Source organism: Choloepus didactylus, chromosome 3, assembly GCF_015220235.1.
Source record: "Choloepus didactylus isolate mChoDid1 chromosome 3, mChoDid1.pri, whole genome shotgun sequence".
Lineage (NCBI taxonomy): Eukaryota > Metazoa > Chordata > Mammalia > Pilosa > Megalonychidae > Choloepus > Choloepus didactylus.
Genome location: NC_051309.1, coordinates 134,062,995 through 134,085,984, shown reverse-complemented (window position 1 = coordinate 134,085,984; position 22,990 = coordinate 134,062,995). Strand labels below are relative to the sequence as shown.

Genomic DNA, 22,990 nt, shown 5'->3' with positions numbered 1-22,990 from the left:
GTTGCTGTTTGGAAAAATGAGTAAAATAATACTTAAAGAAAGTGATAAATCCAGAGAAGTGAAACCAAATAGAAAAGTAAATAGCTCCCCCTACTTTTTCAAATGAAAGTGTAGACTGAAGTCTTTGTAAATTCAGGAGTAGAGAGTCATAATGTGGCCAAGAGTAGACGTCAAGACAAGCAGTTACTTGGAAGATCAGAGACTGATTCTCTATAATGATAAAAGTTGTTACTTGATATTTTATATATGAACCACCATCCCCACCTGCCAAATTATTTTCCCTCATTTTCTAGGTGAGTATTCATTTTAACTTATTTTCTTTTTAATACAAATTTAAATATTCGTTAAATGAATAAAAGAGGAAAGTACAGTTCTACCAACGATGAATTGCCGTGTTTACTTCATTAAGAGCTGGTAGCATTTTACTTTATCAACTGGAATCAGATGATGGAACACGGAGGCCACCCACTAGAGGGCGTTGAGGTCTTGTCTCAGTTTGGGGAGCGAAGATGTGGTTTGGTTTATACATACTTTGACAGTTTGGTGTAAATTAGTGAAGGGTTTAAAGATGTAGAAAGACCAAAGTTGAAGATGTAGTTTATCTTTTCCAATTTTGGGAAAAAAAGTAGAGAAATTGTATTACTCTTTAACCCATCTCTTCACTAATTAATTATGTTAATGTCAGAGTTCCATTTAAAACCCAATCTGACACAAAATGTAATCATTGAAATATCAGAGAAAATAAATGTTATTTGAGGATTTTAAAAAAGATTTTGCTACTTCCAACCCAATCATGATGTTTGACATTTTCCTCTGACTATAAAGTAGGAATTCAATTGTTTCAAATAAAAATGACTGAAAAAGAGACTCACCAAACTGCTGACAGTGGTTACTTTGGGGGAGGAGGATGAGATTAGGGAGAGGTTGGAGGAGATATTTGTTTTTTTAATCACCATACCTATGTATGGTTTTAGTTTTTATGAACATAAATTTTATAATGTAAGTAAAAATAAGTTAAAAATTCAATTGCATTTAAAAATTAGGTTAGGAAGCTAATATAAAAATGAATTTGCAATATAAATTTTCCAAGTTTATATAATCTGCCTGACAGTGAAGAAATACAGTGCCGAAGTGATCATAAGCATTCTATGAAACAATACCCCAAAGCTGGGGGGCAGTTAAATCCCCAACTTGCTTGACAGTGGAACACTCCTCCTCCTCCCTGCCCCCATCCCCACACTTAGCAAAAGAGTTAAGAGCACAGCTAGATAGAACACAGTTTGGGAAAAACTGGCATATACAAAAGAAGTAACTATATATATAAACAAAAAAAATACCCATAGTCAAAATTAATTATATTCTAGAATAAGGTCCTTTCTATTTTTAAATGATGAAAAATTTAAGCACTGTATTAAATTATTTCTGTTTTTTTTTCTTAGAGATTCATAAGTATCTTTTACTTCTCTTGGAAATTTATCATGAATAAATTAAATGTCCAACCATATGAACAATAATTAAAAACCTATAAATGTTAGTAGCTTTCCATGATATCACTTACAACCTAGGGAGCATTTAATGGTGGGATGCAAGAAGTGTCCGTGCCTTCATGTTCTCACTGCTAATCCGATCGAAAAGGCACTCTTTCTGTCCAAAGGGCTGGAGTTAAAATCTCCCTTCCATCACTCGTGTGTTCTACAGAGCACCCAAACATTTTGCAAATCATGTTGAAAGGAGAGCACATCTTTAGGAATACTACTAACCAAGAGTACTTAAAATGAACTGGGAGTAATCAGATAAATAGGAGGCTGAACTTTTTTGCAAACAGAGATTAGGGCTCTGATCATGGAAGCAGCAGTTGAGGATAATTTGGGACACATTAGAGAATCAGCAAAACCTGAATAATGAAAAAGACAAAACAAAACCCAGAAACTTAATTTGAGCAAGAGTAGAGACTATTTTCTTACTGCTGGCCAAGCATTTTTACAAATTCCTTAGTGTATGTGCATGCACGTGTGTGTGTGATTAATATTATCCCTAACCCACTGTATATGTTTGATAAATTTGTAGTATGAAATTATGCATCAGTTGTGCATCTAGTTGCTATTCTTCAAATAAGTTCAGTTATTCTCCAAGTCCTTTTTATTTTTGTCATGAAGATGTAGGTTAAAGAATCCCTTCAGGTGTCCAAAGTGGGTTGATGCTACTTAACACAGCCAAAATTCTATTGCCCAACTGTGTAAAATATGATAAACATCATGTGCTAAATAATGCTTATTTTTGTCTGGATATGTTAGGTTTCATAGAAACAAGACTTATTTTTAATCTCTGAATATTTCCTGCTGACTGTTTCAATATTGTATCATGGAATCTTTACCTCATCCATTTTTCAAAAATTCAATTATTTGAATTGATTTGGAAATTCAGTATAAATGACTACTAGTTTTCCTGCTGTAATCTATGTTGAGCAGTATTTAAAATATATTTCACAAAGAATACAATGCCCTAATTAAAATCTTCTAGTCAAGATTAATTATAATCAGTAAACCCCCATTTGAAAACTTCTGCCACTTTCTCAATCGTTTCAGAAAATTTCCGTATCAGTAGGCTGTTTCCTCATGTTCTTTTTTTCAAAAACAAAAATTCTGCTCTCTCCTAAGTAGGGCTGACCCCTGGGAGTAAACAGAGTAAGCAGCACATCATCTGTTAAGTGTGATTTGGGGGACATGAAAGGTCCAATGGGCTCAAATGTGCTCTTACACAATTGAACAGTCCAATGATTTGGGACATTTCTGGCATAGATGATAAAGTTGGAGTCATTGTCTCCATAGTGCATAATTAACAGACGCATGGAGTGTGAATGGAAAGACACAGACAGCTAATTTCTAATCCTCACTCTGCTGTTTAACTAGGTTGTGCCCTTTTTTTTTTTTTTTTTTTTTTTGCAGCTATGGCACCCCATGGAGTGATCTGTTCTTTTCTTTAATCCCAATATGAAACTTCTATAGCAGCATATATAAAAGATGAATAAGAAAACTTTACCTGTCCAAAGAGTACTATTGTATGGCCAGAAAATCAAAGCTAAAAACATCTTTTATGAAATGTATAAAACCTAAAGAAAATAATGAAATAGGCACCACACACTTACCACCAGATTTATTTAAAAAATGCAAACAATTTGCTGAATTTGACACAAATCTAATTTCTATTAAGAAATAAAACATTACAGATACAGCTAATGTCACCCCGTTGCCTTCACTATTGTTTTTTCCTCTCTTCTCAGAGGTAGTTGGTGTGATTGGAATAAATTATGCACAGGTCTATTTTTGTATTTTACTAAATAAGTATGTAGTGATAAAAATATAAACTATTGTTTTGTGTGTTTTCAAGTTTTACATAAATCACAGCAGGTATAAATACCCTTTAACAGTTTGACTTTTTACTTGACTTTATGTTTTTGAGATTTGTTTAGATTGATAAGTTAATATAGTTCATTAATTTCAACTGTTCTATAGAATTCCATTATGTGAATAAACTGTCTACAGAAAGTTAGGTTCTTTCCATATTTTTACTAATAGGATCATCTTTATATTTGCCTTCTTGCACAAGTGCAAGAACTTTTCTATGATAGCTGCCTAGAAGTAAAATTGTTGGGTTGTATGGAATGTGCATCTTCAACTTTTCTAGCTATGCCAGTTGCTCTCTAAAGTGGTGGTAATAATTTACACACTCACCAGCAATTACATGGATTATAGGATGTTTTTAACTGGAAGAACTTAGAACCCCCAAACAGGAGATGGAGGGTACAATCTTCTCAAAGTGCAACTTCTCTTTCCTATTCCACCAAGATCTGTCAAGTCTCCTTTCAAGCAGCTGTCTAAATATTGGCTTCTGCCAGACAATTCTCTCTCTTTTTTTTTGCAGCTATGGCACCCGATGGAGTGATCTGTTCTTTTCTTTAATCCCAATATGAAAAACATTGACCTCACTCAATCCAGTCCAGTTTTCTTAGAGGTTCAATGACGCGGATTGATTCAACTCAATGGATTCAAACTGATGGTAGAGTTCTTTCCCAGAGAAGCCAGTTCCCATTTACTGGTACCAAAGAATACATATGAAATTTCAAGTCCATTAGAGTGGATGACTCCAGATGTGAAAAGACAAGTGTTCTTTGACATTCATAATGACTTCCTCTTTTCAAGTTGAATATTTAATTTGTCCTTAAAATAGTTTAAATGGTGTTTGATCCCATCCCTCTCATTCACTCTGCCACCCGCTCTCCACAATTTAGCATTTTGTTTTCTTATTACCTTGGGACTCAAGAACCCTATTTTCCTTATGTTAATAGGATTCCTTCTCATGCAAACACAGGGAAGTTTTATTTGCCCTCTGAGGTACTCGTTTGTGAATTGAGAAGAGTCTGATTAGAGAAAGGGATGGTTTCTTATGTTCCAATCATGCAGACAATCTATGAATCAAAAGGGATTTTTCAGAGTGAGAAGCGATCTATTTTCTTTCCTGTATGTGTCACTATGCTTCTGGAAACTCTTACTTATCAGGTAAAATTTTACCTAGGGAGGTTCTCTGACAGCTCAATCATGTTCTATGTTGGATCCCACAGTGAAGCCAGAAAGCTGAGTGTTTGCTGCTCTAATTTCCATGGCAACTATATGAAGGGCCAAATATAGGATCATTGCTTCTCTGTAGGACAATTGTTTCTCTGCAAGAGGGAACTGAGTGGTGAGGAAAACCCCTTTTAGTCAGAAATTTTTCTTTAGGAGGTCAAGACCTTTGAGAAATTAATGGAAAAGTACCATACAATACCTTTACGTATTTGTTTTTTTTTAATGCATTTTTTTTAATTAGGGAATTTTACATTCATGCGTCATAATGAATCCATTTCCCCTTCGCTGTCCTTTGCTCTCTCCTCTGTCCATATCTGTCATCTATCGATTCCTTGTTCTTTCCACTATAACATGCTGCTTCTTACCCAAAAGGAACTGGAAAATATTTTAAAACTAAAACGTGCACTTAGTTACAAATAATTTCAAACTTATACGTTCTCTGATAAAACAAACAAACAAACAAACAAAACATCTGTCCAAGTAGTGCTATGAGGATTCCCTGCATTAATGGGGGAAAAATGTTTCCCTGAGCAGGGGTCAACATGGGGAGATTGAAGAGCTTCGCAGTTCATCCTGCCTTCGCTGTTTATTATTTCATCTCAAAGACTGTGACTTTTTACAGCATTTATCTCATACTCAAATGCAGCTATTAAATATACTAGAAAGTAAAATAAAACTTTTCTGGATAACCTATCATTCTCTTTGGAATGGAAAATCAAGAATTTGTTATGATGCCTGCCCCCCCTTCAGCAGGGAAAGGAGATGTATCTATGCCACACTGTTAAGCAATATAAATAATACCTATGAAGAGATTCAGGTTTAAGTTTGTTGCAGCCTTCAAAGGAAAACTGATGAAATCTTAAATATTTCTCTATATCAGGTGGTTGGTTGTTGATGGCCCACATGGCCTCAATTTCTGCTATGAGTTCTCCTATATAAAAATGGGCTTAGAGCTTTGAAAAGAAATAGAATATGGCAAATAGACATTTTATATAGTTAGTTATTAAATTGAGACATTATTTTTATTATGATCATTATTAAGACCCTTCTTTTGTGATCACTAAGCAACCTGTTAGAATCCATGTTATCCTTTAGCTCTTTTATCAGGGTCAAAAAGAGATGGAGAATTAAGGCAGCTAGACTGAAACCCCTTATTTATTTTATTGCAACACAGTCATCCCTTTAATCAATGCTCTTGGCTCCTATTTATTGCTTCTTAGAGCTCAGTCACCAAGTTCTTTTATTTCATTTCTCACCATTGACAAACATTTTTTAGAAACTCTGAGCAAATGCTGACATTATTTATTATGAAACTAGCCTTGAGGGAAGTTCATACATACATGGACCAAAAACAAAAAATCCCTGTATATAGTAAGGTAAAATTCCTTCCCAAGTTATCCCCAATCAAATTGTTAACATGAACATCCACCTTTCATAGTAACACTATGAAAGTAGTGTTTCAAAGTAACCCTACAAAAGAATTATGTGTGTAGATATAATTCTGTGAAATGTTTGTTGATTAGTGTATATCTATTAGTACATGTACACACACATTTATCAAATCATTTGTATTTCCAGTTCTTTTGGTTTTGTTTCTCTTCCTTGGGAACATGCTTTTTAATCTTTGTCACTCCAAAGAGCAAAGTTTTTTACTTGCCTTATTATTGTTCATTTATATTGTTGATAACAACAACAATGAGAAAGTCTTGGTTAGCTTAACACTAAATTTTTTATTGAGTTTTTTATATTTACAACACTGCACTTCAAATTCTCTAAGATATAAAAGAGTAAAATACTACTGCTACTAATAGTTTGGCTTTCTAAAGTGTGGTGGATTGAATTATATGCCCCAATTTAGACAAGTTATTAATCTTAACCCACATTCCTGGGGTATGAATCCATTGTAGGGAGGATCTCTTGAAGACATTTTAAATTAAGGTATGGCCCAACTGAATGAGGTTGGATCTTAATCCGGATTACTGGAGTCTTTTATATGCAGAAGAATCTCAGTAAGAGAAAGCCAAGGGGAATAACTGGAAGACAGAAGTCAGTGGGAACCCAAAAGAGAAAGGAGAGGACATTGCCGTGTGATATAAGGCAGGGACACAAACCAAGGAGCACCAATGATCACCAGCAGCTAGCACCAGAATGTTACAAACCTTGGGGAGAAAGCATCACCTTGCTGACACCTCGATTTTTAACTTCTACTAGTCTCAAAACTGTGAATCAATAAATTCCCATTATTTACGCCAACTCATTGTATGGTTTTTATCATAGCAGCCTGGCAGACTAAGACATAAAGGAAAGAGGCATTCTATGTATTTCAGGTGAAAGTTGGGGGTGCCAGGGCCAGGATGCCCTCCTCACCTTCTCCAAAGCTTTGGAGGAGTTAAAGAGTATGTGCTGGTGTCCATGGGATGGCAGGGGAACTTTGGCCTGAATCTTAGATCCGCCCTCCTTCGTAGCCTCCTGACAACTGGTTGTTCTCTGATTGGAGCACTCATGGAAAGGCCAATTGTAGTGTGCAGGGTCTAGACGTGCCCAATTTCTGTAATTCAAAGAAAGGTGTGCTTGTTTCTGCTTTAAAGATAATTGATTGACTCATGTAACTGTGGGGTGGGAGGGGGCAGGGATAGATGTGGCCCTTGAGTACATGGTGCACTTTCTCTTTTCCTCTCTTGTCCTTGCTTTTCTCAGAATGTTTATTCTCTTGACAGCAAAGCAGATGAGCTGCTTCTACTCTGGAGAAGTTGGCTGTTAGAGTACCAGAGCCTCCCATCTCTACCTTACAGAAGAATGAGGACTTGCTCAGCTTGCCTGGCTAGGGATGGGCAGTTCCATTGACCAGCTTGGTTGGGTGCTAATCCTGAGCCATTCAACAATGTGTGAGAATATGGCCTTCCTGAGAGAGTGGTATTTAAAGTGCTTTAGATAGGCGCAGAGTTAATTCTTAGCCTGTATGCCCTTGGCTCAAGTCACCTACTATCTGGGGATGAGGTACACAATGACCATAGCAAGTATTTGATCTGTAAATACAATATTTTACGAAAGCCAGCTATATTAAAGGAAGTCTGGAAAATCTCAGAGTTTGTTAAATTTTATTAAATTTTGTGTGGCAAAATATATGGTTATTGATAATATGTTTTGCTGGCTATAATACTCTAGGAGAAACAGTTACATGACCTTTTTTAGGATAATGCATTTTCCTGCCATTTTAAAAGAAATGGAGCATATTTGTAATTTCTACCATCTCCGGTAACTTTTCCAAAATCAACTTTTATTTTCCTCTTCTAATTAAGTGTGACCTCTACTCCTGTGTGAAAGATTCTGAAGTTTTTCCAAAAGATGAGTCTGTGAAATGAAGGGTCTCACCAACAAGGTATCAAAAAAGCTTAGTCAAGATGTACCCCTGGATTTCATGGTTGGAACACGGGAAGTATTTCCCTGTAGGAATAATGAACAGAAGGGGTGTGGGTGTTAGGATACCAGTTACCCTAGTCTCTTTTAGTATTTTGACCATTAATATCTCTAGTCCAGGATCACCAGCCAAATGAGAGAAATTGAGCACTGACATCAATTCCCACAAGCTTTTTTAAACCCTCTGAATAAAGAAAGGGTTTTCTAGTACTCTGTGCTGGAAAATTCATTTTAAGCCTAATACTATGAAGTGGGTTCCCTGATCCCTTTGCAGATACAAAATTTGGGAACTGCAGGCTTGGGGGCGGGGGGGGGGAGGGAGGGAGAGTGAGTGAGAGAGAGAGAGAGAGAGAGAGAGAGAGAGAGAAAGAGAGAGAGAGAGATTTTGACTGAGCACAGAGACTGTATTGCAGACTCCAAGTCCACAAAGCCAATCAGTTGAGTGAGGAGGACAACAGGTCTGAGAGACTGGGGATGGTTGCCTCTTTTCAATACAGTGATCCTGCCCACTCAGGAAAGGAGGATCAAGTGGCAGGCTTTAACTGATCAGTGTAGCCACTCCTCTTCCTTGGGGTAGAGCAAGAAAAGAGGGGAAGAGGAGGTTTAAGAGAAAGTCCCGTCATCTCACTGAGAGATTTTCTGAGCAGAGAATGGAAGGGTCCTCCTATTAGGAAGCATGAGCAGTGGGGGATAAGGCATTCTCCCTGTGTGTCATAGCATTATTGATATCATCCCATATATTACAGTGTTAAATAGATTTTTGTGTGTTTACTGGGGAACACTATAATATTGTTTCTATGGGGGAAGGAATCCTGCATTCTAAATAACTGACTCATAAAATGAAGTTTTGGACTGCAACACATCAAGCAGATTCAGCTGCTTTTTCAAATAAATTGAGCATGCAGCCCAAGTAAAATGATGATCTGTGTAGGAATGCGCTTTGTCAGCAATTATTGGATGAGTTCTCTCAGTTATACAGAATGAGAGTGTAGCACATTTTTCTTCTTAGAGTATGACAGGAAATAAATACATTTTAGCAAATAATGCAAATAAAGATTAATTTAATCACCTTATAAGCTTGCAAATGCAATAGAAGGCAAAATTATTCTAGAAATGAGAACGTTTTTTTCTGGTTTAAATTCTACCACATTTATTCACTCTACTAGAAAGGCAATTGTACTGATTAGCTTTGATTGCATTACAATTCCTATACAAAAATTCAGTGGTTTTGAACAAAAGCTGTTTATACGGCTCACATGTCTGTGGATTGGCTGATCTTCACTGGACTCATCCAGGCAGCACTACTTCAAATTATGTATCCCACTGGGCTTGGCACCTCCCTGAGGTTTGGGCTCAGGTTGTCTTCTCATGTGTTCATTCAGGTGCCCAGGCAGAGGGGGTAAGCAGTAATGGGAAGGTCTTCTCATGGTGATGGCCAACATGTAAGAGGGCAAGAGGCAGCATTCAAGGCATCCTAAGAACGAGGTTCATAATGGTACATTGTCATTTTGCTTCAGTTTATTACTCAGCACAAGTTATATGACTGAACCCAAAGTCAAGAGGTGAGGTGATATATTCTGCTCCTTCAGTGGGAACAATCGCAAGGTCATAGCAAACAACAGGGCACAGGGAGGAGCAGAGAATTGGAGAATCTATGACAATGATCATGGGCCCAATAAACTTAAATTAGATACTACTCCTTGAAGGTTCAGGTGTGTGTGCATGCATGCATGCGTGCGTGTGTGTGTGTGTGTGTGTGTGTGTGTGTGTGTGTGTGTGTATGAGTAGGTGGAGTTTGGGGATCAGGGAAAGAAGAGCAGATGAAATTTTGAGTGGTACATCTTGCAGAGGAACGATGCCTAAATCTGTGTTTTTTTTTATTCCAAAATAGCATTTTTATTATATAAAAATGTAAAAATCCAGCAAAACCAGAAATATGGATATATTTTCCTGGGCTTTCACATTTGTTGATTTTTATTCGCAATCTCTTTTTCAGCACAACTTACAACCTCATCCCCATTTCCAGTCTGATTATACAAGTGCTAAATGGCAGAAAGGTCTGGAATAAATACCTCAAAAGACAAAAAAAAAAAAAAAAAAAAAAAAAAAAAGACAAAGCTGTGAAGTTTAATGCATGCAAAAGGCAAAAGTTTCTATCAAGGTGGGGGAAAGTGTCTTAGAAATAGAATAGAGTAAGACAAAGTAATTGGAAGGTTGTAGCTGAAGTTCTTTCAGTCATCCTTGTCCTTTGCTCCATGTTTAAGGATATGTGTGAACTCAACGTAGTTGAAGTTCCCCGTTTTGTCGATGGGCACTTCTCTGTACAGCTCGTCCACTTCCTCGTCTGTAAACTGATCCCCCGTGGTTGTCAGCAGCTCTCTCAGGTAATCCTCCTGGATGGTGCCTGTGGCTTCTTCATCAAAGCAAGCAAAAGCATTTCGGATGACATCTTCTGGGTCTGTGCCATTTAACTTCCCACCAAACATAGCGAGGAACATGGTGAAATTTATGGGCCCTGGAGCCTCATTTATCATGGCCTCAAGGTATGCATCCATTGGATTCTTTCCCAGAGAAGCAAGCATATCGTGCAAATCTTCCTTGTCAATGAAACCATTTCTGTTCTGATCAATCATGTTGAAGGCCTCTTTGAACTGCTGAATCTGTGACTGGTCAAACATGGCAAACACGTTGGATGTTGCACGCTGAGGGCACTTCTTGGTGCTCTTGGTCTTTGCCTTTTTGCTTGACATGGTGACTGCTTAAATCCGTCCCAGAGTCGGGAACCAGGTTGCCCTGCGTGAGTCCAAGGCCTAAACCTGTGTTTTGAAGATTCTAGACTCCCCCTAAGTCTGAGAGGATTTTAAAAGGTTTGATCCACTGATCCTGCAGAGGGATCTGGGGCCTCTTTCTCTATCACAGAGCTGTGGTGAGTAAAACCTGCCAGGAGCTTTTTCAAGTCAGGTTAACAGGGAAGTGGCTGTCCAACATGGCAGGACACACAGGGAAGGAACTATGGGAAACAGGAGCATCTTCTCACCCACACTGAGGAGTCACAGTTAAATAGGGGAAGCCTTAAGAAGGCCATAAGGTCACGAGTGTCTCTGGCTTACTATCCTTATCGGGATTATACAGAGGAAAGAAAAATATTGTAAACCAGTTGGTGACTAAGCTCAACTTTTGTTGGGATTATAAACATAAATGTTTAAGTTTTCTCAAACTCACATGGCAGCTGCACTAAAAGACCCCTCCCCCCATCCACCTTTTCCTCTAGGATTGGTTTCCTTAACAACATCTTAGCCAGTTTTCACAAATTTTCATCCCATTTTTGTTATCAGAATGGTCTAATTCTGGCACACTTGATCTCAGAGTTTGTTGTGTCCACCCCCCCCCCCCCCCCCCCCCCCCCCCCCGCCGCCTGGCACCAGGCTAGATCTGCCTTTGGTGCCAGTGACTTGGATTGGTGGAGAAAGGATGTGTATCCGTCTTCTCCTTCTCCCTCTTCTAGCTCTTCCTTTTGTTGTATTTCAGGTGGGGAGAAAGTTGTAGACCTCTTTTTAATTGGCCATGACCACACTTCTGTTCTCATCAACGTCTACCTAGGATGAAGTTGTAGCTCCAACATCCCTTGCACATGGGGGGCTTATTCTGGTGCAGCTCCCTTATGCACATGCCTCTTTGCTGGCATTCTCCTGCCCCAAACATCCTTACATATATTGCAGACATCCCCTAAGACTGTAGCCTCAATTCTCATCTTTCATCAAACTCTTAGGTCAGTTGGCACACATGGCATCCATTTTTTAAACATTCCAAAAAGTGGCAAATCAAGGGCAGGGTATTTCTTGGATCCTCTTCACCTGACAGTCCTCACTGTATCCTCTCTCTCCAAATCTCTTTGCCCCAACTTGGGTAGCAAGGTGGCCAAGGAACATGCCCACTGATTAAGGAGATCCCAAGTATGGGAATTAAAATGTTGTCTCTTCTTGTAGGCGCCTCAATCTTTAGGAGAAATTCTCTTGTTTAGTTTTATTTTGTTTTTTTCCTTTCTATGACCTTTGGGGAAGGGAAAGCTACCTCTTTCCCCTTTTCAGTCCTCTTGGTGGAGGGGAAGCAGAGGTGGGGTTAGTGGTAGGAGCGATTCTGTTGCTTTAAGCCCTGGGGAAATGTGGCTGCCTACAGATGCTGGCACCTCATTGATTTTAAAATGAGATTTTAAAAACTACTTCCTAGTTTTTGGCTTTAGTTTGGGGACTTAGCTGAAGTCCAGGGACAACAGTCTTAGTATGTGTCCTAATTAGCTTTGGCCTCAGGCAGAACTTGGTTTACAACTGGGCTGAGCTGCTAACTATTTAGATGATTTAAGGATGTTATTTAATTTTGTGAGTCTCCTTTCCTTCATCTCTAAAATGATCTTACTAGTACTTGTCTCTTAGTTATTGTGATGATAAAATTAAAGAACGAATGACATTGCTCTCATTTAGGAGGCGTTCAATCACTTAGTAACCTCTTACCACCCCATCCTCCATATCCACTTTCTTGCACCCTACTTGCAACCACCTTTGTGTATGTGTTTATCTATATAGGTATAAATGTCTAGTCCTTTGACATCTTTGCTCTTGAATATACAAGTTATGTTATTGATACAGAAAAACACATTTGGGATGTAAATCTTCAACATTTAGTAGCAGTAGTCCTAAGTTCTTATATGACTCATCAAGTCACAAGTTATTGACGGTACCAGGTATGGTCGTTTTGCTTCCTGCAGCACATTTGTGTAGGTGTATTATTACCAGAAATCCTCCATAACGCTACCCAGTCATTTCAGTCTATGTTTCTATAGAAATGACTAGGATAAAAGAAAAGAAAGATTGAAACAAAGAAATGTGATTGTTTTATGTTTTACCATCAAGAATATCTTTTAGTTAAAATGAGATCATTCAAATGAGAATAAACAAATTTACATAAAAAAGAAGTTTTGATGCTGATTTCTAAACTAAGTGGGGTTTTACCTGATAAAATCTACAAAGCAGATAATTTATCTTCAAAAAAATCAGTGGCACATAATGATTACTCATGCTTTCACACCTTCAAATATAGTAGATTAAAAAAACTTCAGGCTGAGAGCTTTTTAGGTTACATGGGTTCTATGCTTAGAGAAGGTAAGAGGTAGTTCAATTATTCACTCAACAAACATTTATTAATTGTTAAAGTACATACCTAAAGAGCCTCTGACCCTCTTCTCTAATGCGTTCAAGTTTGGAGCTTAGAGTCTAATATAGGAGAAATGAAATAAACAAAGAAAAAACCTTCTCACACTTCACATCAGTTTCTATTCCCCTTCACCGCCTAACACTAGCCTTCACTAGCTCCAGCACTGATCTTTGACACCCTGACACAACTACGATCACCGCCACTATCACAAACTACAGTCAAAAAGATCTGGGGCGCTGCTGACGCGTCGTTTCCTCCCAACATGGCGGCTGGGGCAGGTCCGCGGCGATGGAGGCCAGTCTGCGGCCGCCGCGGGTGCTGACCCCACAGTAGGCGAGGGAGCTCTGCTCTCGCCAGGCTCCAAGCCCCCGCCACCTCGGCCCTCGGTCCCCTGCGGGGGGCGGAAAGACGAGTGAAGGAGGCCTCCGCGAAGCGACCCTCAGGCCGGGAAACCGAAGGCCCTGGGGGCGCGGCTCTCGAGGGGCGGCCCCTTGAGGGGCGGCGAGGACCTCGAGGGGGCGGCGAGGACCTCGAGCTCCCGGCGCGCACCGCGGCTGGTCCCGCTCCCCTGCCCTTGGCGTCTCCTGCCACTGCGCTCCACGCCTCTTCTCCCCGCCGCCACTCCCTCGCCTTTCTCTTGTCTTCCCCGCCTCTCTTCACACACTCCAGGCGCCCGCCGCTGGGAGGCACGGGTGGGACGAGCCGCAGCTTCCTTCTCTGCGTCCGAGTATGAGGGGGAAGAAGAACACTTTCCACACCCTGGAGAAGATTTGGGGCCGACGAGGGAGTGAAGAAGGCGCATCACTCCCAGCGGCGCAAAGCTTGCGAGGTGGCGTTAGAGGAAAGAAAAGCAGAAACTGGAAAACACAGTTCTCCTCAAGGAGAAGCAAAAGTTGGATCAAGCACCCCTCCACCAGTGAAATCAAAAACTAATTTTATTGAAGCAGAAAGTGCTTCTTACCCTTTGAGTTGGCATGCCAGTCCATATGTCCCCGCATGGTACATCTCTAAGTTGTTTACAGACACTTATTGCTTTTGGGCACTTGACTGGCACTGCTCCAGACAGTACAACACCAGGCAAAAAATTAATTGATTGAATTATTGAAACAATCTGTGGCTGTTGCCGAGGTCTTCAAACAGATGGAGTTCAGTTGCAGATAACAAAGGCTTTGCTTACTGCAGTAACATCTCAACACATAGAAATTCATGAAGGAACTTTACTGTAAGCTGTGAGAGCAAAAATCTCGTGAATCAGACAATAGCCAAAGCTACTCTTACTCAGGTGCTAGATGTTATCTTTGCACGTATGGAAAACCAAACATTACAGGAAGCCAAACAAATGGAAAGAGAGGCATCGGCAGCATCATCACCTGTTGCAGCTATTATGAGCTTGAATCACCTCAACTTAGACATCTGCCTCCTCAGACTGTTGGCCATATATCCCAAGAACATGAAGGGACCTTGAACCCTAGACAAATGATGCGGATAGAAGCCTTCAGGATGACACAGAGCCTGAAAATGGATCTGATATTTCCAGTAAAGGAAATAAACAGACTGAAGCTGATCAGGCAACTGCAGGTGAAGCATAAAAACATGATATATTATAGGATGGAGAAAACCATGAATGTGAGGAAAAGCCACAAGACATTGTCCAGAGCATTGGAGAAGAAATGGTGAATAGTTGTTGGAGATATGGGAAAAGGGACTACTATAAATCCAAGTACAAATGGCAACATTAGAATTTTAGAGGATAGTAGTGACAGTGAAAATATTCAAGCAAATGGAGTTCCAGGAACACCAATTCCTATTGCATATACACCATCCTTGGCTGATGACCGATTGTCCGTGTCTTCCAATGATACTCAGGAATCCAGAAATTTTTCAGAACCTTCTTCACCCGGTGCTGAGTTTTCCCACATTTTACAAAAGGATGCCTTTTAGTATTCAGGTCATTGTGTAAACTGTCAATGAAACCACTGTCAGATGGACCCCTAGATCCAAAGTCCCATGAGTTATGAGCCAAGATTCTTTCATTGCAGTTACTTCTATCCATTCTGCAGAATTCAGGACCCATTTTTGGGACAGATGAAATATTTATTAATATTATTAAGCAGTATCTGTGTGTTGCACTCTCAAAAAATGGAGTCTCATTGGTTCCAGAGGTTTTTGAGCTTTCTCTTTCCATATTTTTTACTTTACTGTCAAACTTCAAGATGCATCTGAAGGTGCAAATTGAGGTATGTTTTGCATTTAGGTATTAAATTAAAATTACTATTGGATGTTTCATTTGCTTCATGTTAAATAAGGTTAATACACTGGAAAGTTTGTTAGAATGTGAAATAATATTTATATATTTTCATGTGCTTTTTAAAATTCATTTGTACATCTAACTTTGTATGCCTAGGCACTGAGTAAATGAAGGACTAATGTTACAAAATCAAATAAGAGAAGTCCTTGTCTTCAAGGACTGTATGCTAGCTGAATGAATGATTCTAGCTGTCGTGAATTAATTTGCTCCTCACAATAGCTTTGACAGTGTATATATGGTATGTAATAGTGAGTTTGTTTTTCTGAAAAGAAATTTCTAAGTATATTTGGCATCCATATGGTTTTAAGACATGTAAGTATTAGTAACTTTAAAACAGTGATTTTAGGGGGGGTGGATCCATTGTATGTTTATAAGGGACCTTGGGGTCCCGCCTTGTGCCACAGTCAAAATGTCTAAAGTCATTCTATTTTGTAAGACCACTCTCCAGGGGTGGAATCACCATTGGGTGATCTCATCATTTAACAATGATATTGCCAACCTAGATTCATTAAGCACATGAACTGTACAATTATCTAAAGCTGTTATATTCTTTTCAGTGACCATTGTGGTTCCCCTTGGGACAAAAATAGCTAAAGGATAAAACCACCCTGAGGTAAGCTTCACTTGATATCTAGATTTAACTGTTTCCCAATTGCTAGGAGTGTGTGGTAGAGAGTCATATGTGGTGGGAACATACAGCTGTCCCCATGTACAGCGTCCTGTCCAATTGTAAGGTAAATAGGGTCATCCATATTGCCCACAGGTCTATGGCCACCCCATGGGGGAGACATATGCTCTTTGTCCCTGGGAGGCATTTCATCATTGGTAAAGGCTATCATTTTGTAGTTTAACGGTAAAATTACATCCTTCTGAGGATAGCCACCCCATATCTTTGTTCCTATCAAGATGTTCCATGCAGACAGGGGAAATATGGTCTAAGGTTACTGATTCCACTGTCAGCCATCCTATCCCATCATGTACAGCCATCCCCTAATATAGGCCTGGACTTATTTACTTGTTCCCTCACAAGGGAAACAAACATAAGCTGGAGTGTCATTATAAGATGGTAATTGGATTTCAGTCTTAAAAGAGAAAGTCTCACTCCAGATTTGTTGGTGTGGCAAGTTCTGCCATGTCAACAGGGCATTCCACATAGTCCAGTTAGCAGGAGTTATGGCCAGGGAAGGCCAGTAGCACTTGAAGATGGCAAGTCCATGCAAACCCAACATTGGGTTTGATTGTGGGCATGAGTTACTGCTGAAGCCCGCAGTAGAAAGATGTTTTCTAGAGTGTTATGGGTGAAAAGAAATCTTTTATGGGGAACAATAAGGGGTAAATCCTGTTGATCTAATAATATACATGCAAGAGTTCCACTGGTAGATGGTAAGGTACCAGGCAGAGGGACATTGTGGGGATGTTTTGAATACCAGATATTTTCCCCTTTAAGTCTTGAGAGTTCTCCCCTTTGACATCAATCACTAGTCTAGGCGTAAGAAGGGTCCATATAGTTATACATAAAGTTCCCGTGGGTCTAGGAGGCCCTGGATTGGTAATAAAAATTTTAACAGAAAATTTTTGCACAGATTATGGCCGTAATTGCAATGTTTTGGGTGGCTCCTATTCTCCATGAGCTTAAGATTCCTAACCAGTATGGCTGCATAGGCCACCACCAAGGCCAAAGGATCTTATTTTCTCCCATTTGTATGGTCTGAGGCATAGGCAACAATAAATTATTATTATTCCGCCTTTTAGCCTGTAAAGCAGCTGGCCCTTTTATTTGTTTTCTTAGCACTTACATTGGCCTTGCCATTAGTATTTCAACTGGAGCTGGGGTTGTAGTCTATGGTGTAGGGTTTAGGTGGGTTAGGGCCTCATATAGCCTTTTAGTCAATTGTTGTAGGGATTTCTTATCATCTTTCAACCATTCCTTTAAGAGGCCATTCATTCTTTAGGTAAGGCCTGTGCCTGTGGGGTTATAGAGTAGATGAAATGTCCACATCATGATCCATAGCCCATGCTTGGCTCATTTGTCCAGTGAAAGGGGTTGCCTGATCACTCTCTATTTGTGTTGGTATTGCATAGAAGTTGCTTACCTTTTCTAGGCAGTGTATGGTTGCTTGTTGATTAGCTTTTCCCACCAGAAAACCTAACAGAAGTCCCATGGCAATATCTACCACAGTAAATGCATACCTTGCCCCTTCCGCTCTCGGGAAGTATGTAGTCCACTTCTCAGGAAGTATGTAGGTCACTGGAGTGTGTGATCAGTCAGTGTGTCCCATCTGGTGGGGTAATCAGCGTACTCATCACAGGGAGCATGACTGGCACTCATGTGTGATGTCTGTAAGTTGTTGGTGCATGATGGGTAGCTGGAACTGCTGGGCTAAATGGCATAAGGTTTGATACTCTTGGTGTCTGCTCTTTTGATAAAGCCACTTGGCCACTTCTTGAGTTTCAGTAGTGTGGCTTCAGACTCGAGCAAGGGCTTCTGCCTCAGTGTTGCTGAGTAGCATTTTAGGAGTATGGGCAGGGACATGGTAGACAGTTACTTTTCTTTCAACATTTTTTTTTTTCTAAATCAACTGTATGAAAAATACAAAAATAAAAAAAATATACAATAAAAGAACATTTCAAAGAGACCATAACAAGGGAGTAAGAAAAAGACAACTAACCTAAGATAACTACTTTACTTCCAACATGTTCCTACTCTACCTCAAGAAAGTTACCTAATATAGCAACATTTCTGTGAACTTGTTCCTACTATACCCATCAGAAATTAACAGACCATAGTCATTCCTGGGCATTCCCAGAATGTTAAATTTAGCCACGATAGCTCATCTGTTCTTCTTGGATTATTTTTCCCCCTTCCTTAATTGCTCTCTATTGATAGTTCCCCAGCATTCTACATTATAAACCATTTGTTTTACATTTTTCAAAGTTCACATTAGTGGTAGCATATAATATTTGTCTTTTTGTGCCTGGCTTATTTTGCTCAGCATTGTGTCTTCAAGGTTCATCCATGTTGTCATATGTTTCACGAGATCGTTCCTTCTTACTGCCGTGTAGTATTCCATCGTGTGTATATATACCACATTTTCTTTATCCACTCATCTGTTGAAGGACATTTGGGTTGTTTCCATCTCTTGGCAATTGTGAATAGTGCTGCTATGAACGTTGGCGTGCAGATATCTGTTCGTGTCACTGCTTTCCGATCTTCCGGGTATATACCAAGAAGTGCAATCGCTGGATCGAATGGTAACTCTATATCTAGTTTTCTAAGGAACTGCCAGACTGACTTCCAGAGTGGCTGAACCATTATACAGTCCCACCAACAGTGAATAAGAGTTCCAATTTCTCCACATCCCCTCCAGCATTTGTAGTTTCCTGTTTGTTTAATGGCAGCCATTCTAACCGGTGTTAGATGGTATCTCATTGTGGTCTTAATTTGCATCTCTCTAATAGCTAGTGAAGGTGAACATTTTTTCATGTGTTTCTTGGCCATTTGTATTTCCTCTTCAGAGAACTGTCTTTTCATATCTTTTGCCCATTTTATAATTGGGCTGTCTGTACTATTGTCATTGAGTTGTAGGATTTCTTTACATATGCAAGATATCAGTCTTTTGTCAGATACATGGTTTCCAAAATTTTTTTCCCATTGAGTTGGCTGCCTCTTTACCTTTTTGACAAATTCCTTTGAAGTACAGAAACTTCTAAGCTTGAGGAGTTCCCATTTATCTATTTTTTCTTTGTTGCTTGTGCTTTGGGTGTAAAGTTTAGGAAGTGGCCGCCTAATACAAGGTCTTGAAGATGTTTTCCTACATTATCTTCTAGGAGTTTTATGGTGCTTTCTTTTATATTGAAATCTTTGGTCTATTTTGAGTTAATTTTTGTGTAGGGTGTGAGGTAGGGGTCCTCTTTCATTCTTTTGGATATGGATATCCAACTCTCCCAGCCCCATTTATTGAAAAGACCCCATTTGTTGAAAAGACCCAGTTCAGTGACTTTGGGGGCCTTATCAAAGATCAATCGCCCATAGATCTGGGGGTCTATCTCCGAATTCTCAGTTCGATTCCATTGATCTGTATGTCTATCTTTGTGCCAGTACCATGCTGTTTTGGCAACTGTGGCTTTATAATAAGCTTCAAAGTTAGGGAGTATAAGTCCTCCCACTTGGTTTTTCTTTTTTAGAGTGTCTTTGGCAATTCAAGGCATCTTCCCTTTCCAAATAAATTTGATAACTAGCTTTTCCAAGTCTGCAAAGTAGGTTGTTGGAATTTTGATTGGGATTGCATTGAATCTGTAGATGAGTTTGGGTAGAATTGACATCTTAATGATATTTAGCCTTCCTATCCATGAACATGGAGTATTTTTCCATCTTTTAAGGTCCCCTTCTCTTTCTTTTAGTAGACTTATGTAGTTTTCTTTGTATAGGTCTTTTACATCTTTGGTTAAGTTTATTCCTAGGTACTTGATTTTTATAGTTGCTATTGAAAATGGTATCTTTTTCTTGAGTGTCTCTTCAGTTTGTTCATTTCTAGCATATAGAAACATTACTGACTTATGTGTATTAATCTTGTATCCTGCTACTTTGCTAAATTTATTAGCTCTAGTAGCTGTATCGTCGATTTCTCAGGGTTTTCCAGATATAAGATCATATCATCTGCAAACAATGACAGTTTTACTTCTTCTTTTCCAATTTGGATGCCTTTTATTTCTTTGTCTTGCCAGATTGCCCTGGCTAGCACTTCCAGCACAATGTTGAATAACAGTGGTGACAGCGGGCATCCTTGTCTTGTTCCTGATCTTAGAGGGAAGGCTTTCAGTGTCTCACCATTGAGTACTATGCTGGCTCTGGGTTTTTCATATATGCTCTTTATCATATTGAGGAAGTTTCCTTCAATTCCTACCTTTTGAAGTGTTTTTATCAAAAACGGATGTTGGATTTTGTCAAATGCTTTTTCAGCATCTATTGAGATGATCATTTGATTTTTCCCTTTTGAATTTTTTTTTATATTTATTTATTTATTTATTTATTTATTTATTTATTTATTTTTTTTAATTCAGTTTTATTGAAATATATTCACAAACCATACAGTCATCCATGGTATACAATCAACTGTTCACAGTATGATCATATAGTTATGCGTTCATCACCACAATCTATTTCTGAACATTTTCCTTACATCAGAAAGAATCAGAATAAGAATAAAAAATAAAAGTGAAAAGAGAATACCCAAACCATCCCCCCATCCCACCCTATTTGTCATTTAGTTTTTACTCCCATTTTTCTACTGATTTTTTTTCAATTTTTTAACTTTGTTTATCAAAAAATTAAAAACAAATAGGCAAACAACAACCAAAAAAACCCCACAACATTTCAAACAAAGCAATGGATTAAGGAAAACAAATAACCTAAAATAACTACTTTGCTTCCAATATGTTCCTACCATACCCCAAGAAAATTAATAAACCATGTCCAAACAGAGGAGTAAGAAAAACAAATAATCTAAAATAACTACATTGCTTCCAACATGTTCCTACCATACCCCAAGAAAATTAACAACCCCTAAGAAAACAAAGGAATAAGAGAAAAAAAAAACCTAAAATAACTCTATTGCTTCCAACATGATCTTACTATATCCAAGAAAGTTTACAAACCATAATCATTCCTGAGCATTCCCATAACATTGAGATTACCCTCCATAGTTTATCTGTTCTTATTAGATTATCATTCCCCCTCCACTAATTGGTATCTCTAGGTCCCCTACATTCTACAGTATAAAACATTGTACATTTTTCACAGAATTCACATTAGTGGTAACATACAATATCTCTCTTTTTGTGCCTGGCTTATTTTGCTCAGCATTAGGTCTTTTTTTTTTTTTTTTTTTTTTTTTAATATTCATTTTATTGAGATATATTCATATACCATGCAGTCATACAAAACAAATCGTACTTTCGATTGTTCACAGTACCATTACATAGTTGTACATTCATCACCCAAATCAATCCCTGACACCTTCATTAGCACACACACAAGAATAACAAGAATAATAATTAGAGTGAAAAAGAGCAATTGAAGTAAAAAAGAACACTGGGTACCTTTCTCTGTTTGTTTCCTTCCCCTATTTTTCTACTCATCCATCCATAAACTAGATGAAGTGGAGTGTGGTCCTTATGGCTTTCCCAATCCCCTTGTCACCCCTCATAAGCTACATTTTTATACAACTGTCTTCGAGATTCATGGGTTCTGGGTTGTAGTTTGATAGTTTCAGGTATCCACCACCAGCTACCCCAATTCTTTAGAACCTAAGAAGGGTTGTCTGAAGTGTGCGTAAGAGTGCCCACCAGAGTGACCTCTCGGCTCCTTTTGGATTCTCTCTGCCACTGAAGCTTATTTCGTTTCCTTTCACATCCCCCTTTTGGTCAAGAAGATGTTCTCTGTCCCACGATGCCAGGTCTACATTCCTCCCCGGGAGTCATATTCCACGTTGCCAGGGAGTTTCACTCCCCTGGGTGTCTGATCCCACGTGGGGGGAGGGCAGTGATTTCACCTTTCAAGTTGGCTTAGCTAGAGAGACAGGGCCACATCTGAGCAACAAAGAGGCATTCGGGAGGAGGCTCTTAGGCACAACCATAGGGAGGCCTAGCCTCTCCTTTGCAGCAACCGTCTTCCCAAGGGTAAAACCTGTGGTAGAGGGCCCAACCCATCAAACCACCAGTCCCCTATGTCTGTGGTCATGTTAGCAACCATGGAGGTGGGGTAGGCGAATACCCCTGCATTCTCCACAGGCTCCTCAAGGGGGCACTACATCTTTTTTTTTCCTTGTTTTTTTTTTTTAACTTTCCCTTCTTTTTTAAATCAACTGTATGAAAAAAAAGTTAAAAAGAAAACAAACATACAATAAAAGAAGATTTCAAAGAGACCATAACAAGGGAGTAAGAAAAAGACAACTAACCTAAGATAACTGCTTAACTTCCAACATGTTCCTACTTTACCCCAAGAAAGTTACCTAATATAGCAACATTTCTGTGAACTTGCTCCTACTATATCCATCAGAAATTAACAGACCATAGTCATTCCTGGGCATCCCCAGAACGTTAAATAGCTTATCTGTTCTTCTTGGATTATTGTTCCCCCTTCCTTAATTGCTCTCTATTGCTAGTTCCCCTACATTCTACATTATAAGCCATTTGTTTTACATTTTTCAAAGTTCACATTAGTGGTAGCATATAATATTTCTCTTTTTGTGCCTGGCTTATTTCGCTTAGCATTATGTCCTCAAGGTTCATCCATGTTGTCATATGTTTCACGAGATCGTTCCTTCTTACTGCCGCATAGTATTCCATTGTATGTATATACCACATTTTATTTATCCACTCATCTGTTGAAGGACATTTGGGTTGTTTCCATCTTTTGGCAATTGTGAATAATGCT

The 22,990-nt window shown here is 39.0% G+C and overlaps 1 protein-coding gene across 2 annotated transcripts; it reads right to left on the bottom strand.

Moving 5' to 3' along the window:
• Positions 1-10,270: 10,270 nt before the first annotated feature.
• Positions 10,271-10,794, bottom strand: LOC119528804 (myosin regulatory light chain 12B-like). 2 transcript variants are annotated; one of them, XM_037829056.1, is made up of 2 exons: positions 10,577-10,794; positions 10,271-10,432 (listed from the first exon to the last, which is right to left on the bottom strand). In XM_037829056.1, the coding sequence occupies exons 1-2, from the start codon at positions 10,787-10,789 to the stop codon at positions 10,271-10,273; spliced, it is 375 nt and encodes a 124-aa protein (XP_037684984.1). In that variant the 5' UTR covers positions 10,790-10,794. The 2 variants fall into 2 exon arrangements, with proteins under 2 accessions (XP_037684984.1, XP_037684983.1); XM_037829055.1 differs by having other exon boundaries at positions 10,271-10,794.
• Between the last annotated feature and the right edge of the window lie 12,196 nt (positions 10,795-22,990).

Coding starts and splice junctions, on each gene's coding strand:
- LOC119528804 (XM_037829055.1), bottom strand. CDS start 10,789: ATGTCAAGCAAAAAGGCAAAGACCAAGAGCACCAAGAAGTGCCCTCAG.